Genomic DNA, 10,656 nt, shown 5'->3' with positions numbered 1-10,656 from the left:
TCACGGGAAAAAGACAAGGAAGAAATGGACAGATGGATGGATCCTGGAGTTGGCTAAACAAATCAGCATTCTAGCGGCGGCCACACATTTTGCAGGTCTGGGACTATTTGATTAGCCCTTGCAGTTCTTATTTCTCTTAGATCATTGCTGAGGGAGAGAAAGAGAGGTGAAAGGTTAAGGCCTCACAATTCAGGAACCCAGCATCTGTCCTATCCAGGAAAGTCCCATCTTCTCTTCCCGCCCCCCCCCCCCAATTGAGTATCCTCCACTTTCTTCCCATCTTAATCAGTTTGGTTGGTTGGGGTTAGAGACAACTTTGCAGGAGTCTGAGGACAACTGCCTTGGTCCCCTAACCTACCTGCTTAGGAAGACCCAGTCCAGAAGAAATCAGCTCTTCAGTATCCAAGGGACCTGAAAGTGGAGCAAGCAATTTGTTCCCTACTGACCCAGCATAGAACTGGACCTTCACCCTACCCTAAAGGAGGTCAGGGGAGCCCAGGGGAAAAAAAAGATGATTAAACCTGTGATGGTTCCATACCTGTGCATCAGGACTGGGCACAGTAATGAGTGCTGTGGTTGGATGGACAGGTGAACAAGAGTGAGTGAGTGTGTGTCTGAATTAAAAGATTACTATGCATCAGGGCTTCTGGAAAGACAAGACTGACCATGCAATGGTGGTTAAGGGGACCTCCTACCCCCATACCATATGCTTACCATGGCAGTCATGGCGATCACGGCTCTTGGTGTGGGGGACCTCGGTGCCATTGGGGTAGACACACCAACAAAAGCCAGTGCTGCCATGGCACTGAAGAGGCTCATAGTTGCCATTCTCGTCGCACTTGGGGCAGAACTTGCCCGGGTGGACGGGAGGAACACTGCTGGCCTCAAGCTGGCACTTGGTCAGAACTGAAGCAATAGGTTTGGGAGACACATGGTGAGCCGGCTCAGGTGCCCACACAGGGCCCCTGCCTCAAGTTCTACAGACTGGAGATTCAGCTTCTCACTAGGGCCAGCTGACGCATGCACCAAGCAGAACCCAGATTATGATTGGCCTAGAACCTTCCATACTGAGATCTAATTGGCATCTATTGCATGGATGAGGAAATAGGCTGAGAACAGCAGCCCAGTGACTACAGAAAGAGTAGGTTGAGTGGTGGAATTTTGAACCCTAACTCTTCTCTGAAAATAATAGGATTGTAGACCTGAAAGGGACCCCAAAGTACATCCAGTCTGATCATCTCTACAAAATGGTCCATACACATATCTAAGGTATACCTGATGCAAATCTGAATAGAGAAGATTCATGTGATTCTCCAGAGCAGACCATATCTTCAGCTACACAACCAGCTGAGCAAAGCAGAGACTCTAAGAGCCTACCATTTCTATGCTAGTTTATTCACTAGAGCATAAAGCACCCTTAAAGGCTCATGTCCAAAAAAGGTACCTGTGTTTTAAGATCTTTCAATGACTATAAGCATCAAGTGAAGCATAAAATAGGGAGACATATACTCAAGTGACTAAAGACCCATGAACCTACTTTCTCATCTCTGGGTAATATTTTGAGACTCAACTATGTCCATAATGGTGATATCCTTGATGGAGAGTTGTGATATGAAAGAAGAATTAGACTCTGCTTACCTCCAAAGGACATAAGAGTAAAGATTGAAGTTGCCAAGAGACAAGTGTTAGAAAAACTACCAATTATCTTTCCAAAAGTGAAATGATGATAGTGTGCTCCCCCTTACTAGAGATCTTCAAGAAAAGAACAGATGATCATTTGGGGGGAAATTTGTAGAGGGGCTTCTTATACTGTACAGGGCTTCCAAGGTCCCCTCCAACTCTCTTATTCCTGTGATAGTTCAATTTCTTCATTTTATAGACCTCTTACTTCCCAAAGTCATGATGGTGAATAAGAACAGAACCTGAGACCCAGAAAGCAAAAGGCCATAGAAGGCAATAGACTGTCTTGCTTTTCTTCATATCTCCAGATTACAGCATAGGACCTTGAACATAGTAGGCATTTAATAAACAAAGACTAAGTTCAATTAAACAGACCTAACACTAGCCGTGTAATAGAGCCCTAGACTTGGAATCAGAAGGCCTCCATTCTTTTGGGTGTAAAAAGGATGGGAAATTACTCTAGGACTAAAGGTAGCGAGTTCCTCTTCACTAGAGACCTTTTAAGAGAAGACCAGATGACCATTTGTCAAGGTTGTTGTAAAAGAAATTCCTCTTCAGATATGGATCAGACTTCTGAGACCCCTTCCAACTCCAAAATTCTATAGCCTGAATTGGAGTGACAGCAATGCTTTGACCCCCTACTACCTCATGGAATGGTGAGCAAAGTGGTCTCTAAATTGCCAAGTGTCGCAGACACGTGAGCCAGGAAGACTGAAGATTGTTAGAATTGTAAAGCATGGAATTGTGGGAAAAGCTCAGTCAACTGAACAATTAACAGGTTGGTGGACACCCATCCCCCACTATACTGTAAGGGAAACCCCCTTCACCTCTCAGTTCGCCCACTATCTTAATACCTGAGCCCATAGACTGGGAAGAATTCACTTGCTAAATGTGTGTATTGGGAATTGGGGGGTGGGGAAGGGAATGTGCAGTTCTAACTGAGGGCGTGAGGAGAAGCTCCTAGAGGTTTCTTGCTAGAATTCCCTCAACCTCCTTCCTCTAATACCTTTCTGAGAAGGCTCAATCTTTTCTTCAACCTTGTGTTCGTCGGGCTTCTTGCTCATCTCAAACAGAAGCCACTGGTGCATCCAGTTCTCAAAATTCTGGGATATGGAGAGAGAGAGAAAACCACCTTTCAACTCCACTCAGAGATTCAAAAGCCCCTTTATATCATGCAGTCCTCCCTCAAGGGGATAGTGAATAGGAAGGTGGAGAGACTGGAATTGGGGGTGGGAGATGGGGCAGGGATTTGATCAGAGGACAGGGAAATCATTTCTTTCTGAGAGATTGAAAGAAATTCTCTGTGGTCTGATTTAGCCCTATTTAAAGTCAAATTTTTCCCCAGGTAACCTCGCCCCCCCCCCGCCCCCCCCCACCCCCCCACCCGTGGCTGTGGCCCCGAAGTGGCAGGATAAAGGATCCCTGACCTTCCAGTTCTTGCTTTCCATGTTTTTCTTGAGTTGTTTCATGTTCTCCTGAAAGCTCTTGGTCAGCTCAGGGAAAGACCTTCTGGGGTCAGATTGCTACAAAAAGCCAGGAAATCAGAGGGAAGGTTAATAAAAGGTCAGAGGGGACAGCGTCCCTCCTCTTTTCATAGTTTCATGCCTAGACCATTGAAAAAGCCTTCTGGTTAGTCTCCCTGCCTCAAGTCTTTCTCCACTCCAGTTCATCCTCCACTCAACTGCCAAAGTAATCTCCCAACAGTGAAGATCTGACCAAGTCACTCCCCTACTCAATAAACACCCATGGCTCCCTCTTACTTCCAGGATCAAATACAAAATCCTGTAGCTTGTAAAGCTCTTTACACCTGACCCCTTCCTACCTTTTCAGGTTTTTTTGGACTTTACTCTCCCACAAGTATCCCGGCCTTCTTGCTATTCCTTAAGCATGATACTCTCATCTCCTGATATCATGAATTTTCATTAGCTTGGAACTCTCTTCCTCTGGACCTTCACCTCTTGGCTTTCCCAGCTTCCTTCAAGACAGCTAAAATCCCACCTACAAGAAGGTTTTCAAAGTCCCCCTTAATGCTAATATCTTCCTGTTGTGATTATCTCCCAATTTATACTGTATATGTCTTATTTGTATATAGTTGTTTGCATTCCCCATTAGACTGTAAATTTCTTGAGGGCAGGAATGTTTTTGCTTTTCTTTGTATCCCTAGCACTTAGCACAGTGCCTGACATATAGCAGGCACTTAATAAATTCTTATTCACTTGACTTCTTTCCTCCAGCGTAGGAGGACCTGATCCACACTGGGGTAAAGCTAGAGGTAGGCCCCCAGCCTGGGTGCTATGCCTTCATAGGTGGGAGTAAAAGATGGGCTGATAATGGGATCTCCTACCAGTAACAGGTACTTCACTTGGTCCTTGGTATTATTTCCAATCTTGGTCAAGTCCTGTAATAGAAAAGGGAAAGTCATGAGTCTAGGAATAAGGAGGAGCTGAGAAACTGCCTGGAGACTGCTCCAACGCCTGGGGGGTCTGCCAAAAGTTGGAAGGAGAAACAGTAGCCACCCCCTCCTCACTACTAAAGGCAATGGAGTCTGTTAAATGTCCTTTGAGACGGTCCTCTCCCTTAGGTGCTAGGTCTCCTTGGACCCTCCTCCCACCCCCACTCAGGCATTCCCACAATAACCAGATAGTATTTGTAGCCTCCCTAACCCTTCCCCCATCCCAGCCCCCAAGTCATCCTTAACCCAGCCTTTTTACCATCAATTCATCTGATCAAATCTTTCCTCCAAGGGGAGGCGATGAGGGTGGGAGATAGTGGGAGCAGCGTGAGGGCCTTACCGTAGATGGGAGGCTCTCGGGCTCTAGCTCCCTCATGAGCAGGGGTGTAGCCATTCGGAGTTTGTTCATTGGAAGGGAGGCTGCAAGAGGAAGGGAGACCTGAGTCCAAGGTCAGGTCAAGAGACATGGCGTTTGGCAGTCCCAGAACATACTCAGGCCCCAACTTCGTATGAGGGCACTTTTCCCCGTTCGTGACTTTGCACTCATTTCCCTAAGCCAGGGGTGGGGATTTGTTCTGTGAAGTTTGGATTTCATCAAAGGGCTGCACTTGAGGACCTAGAGGGCCACAAGTGGCTTTGAGGCTGAAGGTTCCCCACCCCTGCCCTAAGCCATTTACTGTAGGGGTGCAGAGGAGAGGAAAGGAAGAAAAGCAGACTCACGCTTAGGGAGTTTCATCTTCAGGGACTCCAGCTGTAGATTTTGGGAAGTGACAGTAAGCTTGTCCAACCTCCCCTGCTGCTGGTACACGAAGTAGATGGTCACACCTTGGCCAGCAATGAGCAAGGCCATCAGCACAGAGAAGCCAGTGTAAAAGGCTCCCTGGCCACAGGACCTGCTAGGGCAGAGAGGATGCTTAGCGAGGTGGGAGGGAGGATTCGGGAATCCAGACACCTGGATGTAAGCCCTGTCACTTCTAGGCTTCAGTTTCATCCTCTGTAGTGTGACAAGGTGACCTCAAAGGTCCCTTCTCATCCAGACATGTTGTGATTATCTGATCTTAAGGTCCTGGGATCCTAGAATATGGATGGGAGTCTTTTCCCTCTGTGGACCATTTTCATCTCAGTCGTTTGGCCAGGTAAAAAAAGGCTCAATCCTTTGCTGCAGAGTGAGAAGAGAGGAGGGGGCAAGGCAGAGTCCAGAAATGAAAGGGGAAATTCCAACCTCTTCAAAGGAAAAGGTAGAGGTATCCAAGTTAATGAGAAAAGGGAAGGAAATGGAGAAGGGAGGGCTAAAGAAGAACCTGTGATACTTGGAAAGGAGAAGTATGGGGAGGAGGAGACAGCTCCGTGAGGAACTGAAATCCTCACAGGAGGGAGATGGGGAACCTTGTCGTAAATATATAGTCCTGGGAAATGGGCTAGCAATCAATCAATAAACATTAAGCACCTACTATGTACTGGGCACTGTGTTAAGTGCTGGGCATATAAAAAGAGGCAAATAATAGTTCCTGCCTTCAAGGAGCTTACAATCTAATGAGGGAGACAAGATGTAAATAACTATGTGGAAAGTAAATATATGCAGGATAATTAGAAAATAATTAGCAGAGGTAAGGCACTGGAATTAAGAATGGTTGGGGAAGGCTTCCTGCAGAAGGTGGAACTAGATCTAGGTCCCTAACCTTTTTTGTGTCATGGTCCGCTTTGGCAGTCTGGTAAAACCTTCTCAGAATAATATTTTTCAAATCATAAAATATAAATAAATAGGGTTGCAGAGGAAACAAATTATATTGAAATACAGTTATCCATCTAAATCATATCTATCTACCCATCTATGTTTTTAAAATGAGTTTCCAGATCCCAGGTTTCCCTTGGACCTGATACTGTCTAAAGTGCCTTGCAGCTCTGACATTCTGTGACCAGATTTGGGGGCAGGCTTGGAGATAAGCAGCAAGAGGAGACCAGTCTCAGGTGTTTTCTTTTCTCCTCACAGGAGCAATCATAGGCAACCTAAGACTGAAGGCCATAAGGCCTTAAGAAGGCCTTAAGGAAGGCCATAAGAACTGAAACTGTGAACACTGCCAAAGACGGCTCCACACACAGCCCACCCTTCCCCGGAGGGACAAGGAACTGCCCCCCTCCCCCAGGAGCTGGAAACACCTCAAATATAAAGCAAAGCAAACTTTATTGTAGGAAATTCAGCCCGGAACCTAAGTACTGGAGCAAGGACTTGGCAAATGATGGGAACAGAGATAGACAACCTTGCTCTGTCTGCAGCACAGAATTCTAAAACATCAGAATTAGGAGGGATTTCAGAGTCAACAAGGATTTATTTAGTGTTTATTACTCAAGAGGCATAGAAGATGTGAAGAGAGGCAAAAACCAGCGCTTGCTCTTAAGGACCTCCCAGGTCATTCAGGTCAACCTTCAACTAGTGTAGGGATATCACCCCTCCTTACAGGCCTTTAGGCACAGGTTGGGTGGCCTCTTTGGGTGTATTATGGAGAGTTTTGTTTTTGGAGGTGGCTCAAAATCATCTTATGAATTATTATTAATCATGCTGTTGCCCACTTCCACAAATCGTGACTTCAGCTGCCTATCTGGTTACTTCTGCTTAACCTTCTGAGCTTCCCAAGCACACCAACTCTTTTGGCTTCTTCAAAACTCCCATCTGCCAGGTTACAGCTGACGTCCTACCTATCTGATTCTCTGATTGACTAGCCAGAAGCACTCAGATTATTTTGGGGTCACTGTCTAGTTTGGGAGTGGAGGATACTGCCCCTTTGTCCACCTTATGGGGGAAAAAAGGGCAAAACCTCTCAGGGGTTGAAAAAAAAGAAGGAGACCAGATGCAGAATTTCTTCTCTTCTCCATCAGCCAAGCCTATTAGTAATGGTCAATTGTTGTCTGGCTAGCATGTACTTCACTTAAACATCTAGAATCCATTCAGAGGGGCCTAGGACTACCTATGTATATGAGTATATGTGAATGCACGTTTGTGTGTATGTATGTGCATGACCCACCCTCCTAACTCTTCTGTGTTTTTAGGAATAAGAACTACACTAACTTTGCCCCCCTCCCCCAGACTGTGGTGCTTAGGAGTTCACCCACTCCACTACGAATATTTGTGAGGATCATCTTGGATGGGTATAGTGTCCTTACTATACTCCACCAACCCCTAGGAGGGTGATATGAATGTTTCTCCATGCAAACATACCTTCGCCCTCACTTTTGCTAGCAAAAAAAAAAATGTGGTTTGCTTTGGTATAGTAAAGGATTTAGAATCAGAAGATGGGGGTTCAAATCTTCACTCTGCCACTTAATCCCCTTTGACCATCGTCAGTTAATTCTCTCTCAGCCTCCCCATCTGCAAAATGAGGTTGGAGTGGGTAACCTCGGAGGCCCCTTCTGTTTCTAAATCCATGACCCTAAGATCTGTACGGTCCCAGCTCCAAATCTTGTGAGCCTTTGTGACCTCAATGCAAGCTTTGGAATGTGGAGATTATGCCTTAGGCTTCTGATCAGCCCAGCCCCGCCCTAGGTCCTCAGCTTGACCAGGTCTCCCCCTGGAGGACCCAGTACACAGTTTATTCTGGCTACATCCCTGGTTGGGAACTTCTCAGAAAATCTTTTTACCTAGTAATCTATGACATCATGAGTTAAATCTTGTTCTGATTTGTCTACCTAATTTCCGTGTGCTTGTCCAGACCCAAGGAGTTTGAAGAGCCTCCAAGTGTTCATTTCAAAGGGGATTTGAAGGGGAGAAACATGCCTTGTAATGGGGGAAGGGAAGGAACCAAACTAGAGAAAAATCAATCATTCTTTCATTGAATTTGGGTGAGGCTGAGAGAATGAATAGGCTCCCATGGGGACTTTTAAATTGGGGGAAAGTGTCATTTCTTTGCCTAGGTAATTTCCATCAACAAGATTGTCACCATTCTCCATCCCAATCCTAGTTGAAATATTGATTAGTTTATTTCAAACAAGATGAGGTGATGTGGTTTGGTGGTGGGAAGCACACAGTTTGGCAGCAGACAGCTTGGATTTGAATCCTGGCTCCACCACTGACTTCCCTAGGGCATTCTGGCCAAGTGATTTAACCTCTCTAGCCTCAGTTTCCTTATCTGAAAATGAGGATGTTATAGGTGACCTGTAAATTACCTCCCAGCTATGGTCTTGTGATCCAAATCTAAACACTGTCCCACCATACAAGGCCCCCTAAATTCTGGCTTCTGCTTGTATCTCCCCAAAATCCTGTACAAGGTTTTCCATGCTGGTCAGGCTATTCTCCTCACTAGGACCTGAGCAGAATGTAAACCATTCTTCCTAACGCTTGGTAAAACTTTTTTTTGACTTAATTTTTTTTCCAAAATATGTGTTGGTAAAGGTATGCAACGTCACCTAACTACCTCACTTGACCTTCTATCCACCTTCTTAGGTTCAGAACACAATCTCTGGGGAGGCAGGGAAGATTTTTCTAGCTTGATTTCTAATCTAGCTACCTTCCTTTTTCTACCCCCCCCCCCATTCTTGGTCCCTAGCAGTCTTCCAAATCCTCCCCACCCACATCACATCCCCACCCCCACCTCCCAGAAAAGGAAACCCAGACTACAGAACCCAATAACCAATGAACATTAGATTGGTTAGTGACGTCATAAATTGCTAGGTAGAACCATTTCTGAAAGGCTCCTGATTTCACAGATGATCTCGGAATAAACAGAGCGAACCTGCAATTAAGTTAAAAATGTTTTTTAAAAAAATCTTTTCAAAAAATAACGTGCAACGTCTTCTCTGGACATTAATTTGTAACACTGATAGGTCATGTTATAATTAATATGCAGATGATATAAATTAAATTAGGTCTTATGAATCTGAGTGTTCACACTATAATTAGTTCTGAGCCCAGGCTAGGGAGTTAGCCGATTTAAGTAATCTAGTCCTTTCTCCTCCCTGGGTCTCAGTTTCCCGTCTGAAAAATGAAATTGTGGTGTCCAAGGACCCTCACAGCTCTAGTTCCAACATTTTTTTTTTAGTATAGTAAAATGTGGTTGGGTTTTTTTTTTTCTAAATGTTATGTAACCTATTCCCTTCTTTAAGCAAACATTTGTATGGTTAAAAAAAAACCAAACCTCTAAAAATCTATTTTTTCCAATTTTCATATTCATAGGACATGAACAAATGTATACACCCCTTATTTATCTCTTATCCTATTTTTTAAAAAAAAGGCTTTAGCAGTTGGTAGATTAAAGATAGATGAAGATGGTTTGAGGCTGGACACAGATAAGAGGAAAGCTGGTCACATATTGAGCCTGGAATGCACTTAAGGAGTCACCCTGGTAACCGTGGTATTCTAGCGATCTTCCTTTCTGCATGCAGGCTCAAAATCATGGGGGACTTGCACAGATCGTGACTTCAGCTGCCTATCTGGTCACTTGGTAGAAACTCAACCTTCTGAGCTTCGCAAGCACACCAACTCTTTTGGCCTCTTCAAAACCTCCCTCTGCCTGGCTACAGCTGACGTCACACCTATCTAACTCTCTGATTGACTAACCACAGAAATAGAGATTTTTGAGGGTCACTGTCTAAAAGCGCTAGTTTGCAGGCGGGGGTGAGGGTGGGGATTCTGTACCCTTTATCTACCTCCCGAAAAGGGCAACAGTACTTTTGTGGGGTTAGAAGGATGAAAGAGACCAGGTACAATGACCTGAGGATTATAGTCAGAATTAAGAAGGGATGCCCCACAGGAGAGCTTGGCTTGAGGAAATCCAAGCAACAGAAGGCAGAGGAGAAGGGAAAGAGGAAGGTGCTGGCTTGGGCTACTATTAGAGATGGAGTTTTTGGGAGGAGGAAAGCTCATTCCTCCCTTGGGAAGCCACAATAAGGAGGTATGAGGAAGCAGCACCCTAGAAGAAAGTCCCCAGATAAATATCAAGTACCCAGGGTTTGGGCCAAGAAAACTCTGAGGGAGTCAGGATTGGGGGTAGGAGGTGGGGAGTGCCCTGAGATTCAGAATGGAGTTAGACACAAAATGGAAGCAGAGTAAAGAGGAGAGCCATAGCTTTCCCTTCTAGAAATCTGTAAAGTAAGAATAATGCTCATATTCCCTGCCTTATGGAACAGTTGTGAAGAAAGCACTTTACAAACCTTAAATTGCTATTACAAATGCGCGCTGTGGGCTTTACACCCAGGCATACTCAGTAACCATACACTTCTAACAAAGGAGGCAGCGGAAGGGCCACCATATGAGCCCTGGCTCTGCTGCTCACTACCTCACCTGTAGAGTGAAAGGATCAAACCCAGGCCCTCTCCAGCTCTAAATCTATGATCCTTATGACCCACCAGTCCAAACTGCTTCTAAAGCAAGGGAATAGGAGACTCTGGAAAGAGGAAAGGGAGGAGAGAACCTCCAAAAAACATCATGTGTTTTGAGTCCCAACTGAGAGCATCTCGCATCTTTTTAGCTGGCTCTGTTCATTGGTTAGGAGAAAATTAATTCTCTCTCTCTCTCTCTCTCTCTCTCTCTCTCT

The 10,656-nt window shown here is 45.1% G+C and overlaps 1 protein-coding gene across 1 annotated transcript in view; it reads right to left on the bottom strand.

The window, feature by feature from the left end:
• Nucleotides 1–92: 92 nt before the first annotated feature.
• Nucleotides 93–10,656, bottom strand: part of CD74 (CD74 molecule) — an 11,047-nt gene continuing 483 nt past the window's right edge. Inside the window, exons 2-9 of the mRNA XM_027841733.1 lie at nt 4,853–5,025; nt 4,473–4,552; nt 4,025–4,078; nt 3,108–3,203; nt 2,687–2,783; nt 715–906; nt 359–411; nt 93–147 (exon numbers count right to left, since the gene is read on the bottom strand). Coding sequence (XP_027697534.1) covers nt 142–147; nt 359–411; nt 715–906; nt 2,687–2,783; nt 3,108–3,203; nt 4,025–4,078; nt 4,473–4,552; nt 4,853–5,025 — 751 coding nt within the window. The 3' untranslated portion in view covers nt 93–141. The remainder of the gene's footprint in view (nt 148–358; nt 412–714; nt 907–2,686; nt 2,784–3,107; nt 3,204–4,024; nt 4,079–4,472; nt 4,553–4,852; nt 5,026–10,656) is intronic.

This window comes from Vombatus ursinus, unplaced genomic scaffold (assembly GCF_900497805.2).
Source record: "Vombatus ursinus unplaced genomic scaffold, bare-nosed wombat genome assembly UNPS02014863.1, whole genome shotgun sequence".
NCBI classification, from domain to species: Eukaryota; Metazoa; Chordata; class Mammalia; order Diprotodontia; family Vombatidae; genus Vombatus; species Vombatus ursinus.
This window is presented reverse-complemented; position numbering and strand designations above follow the sequence as displayed.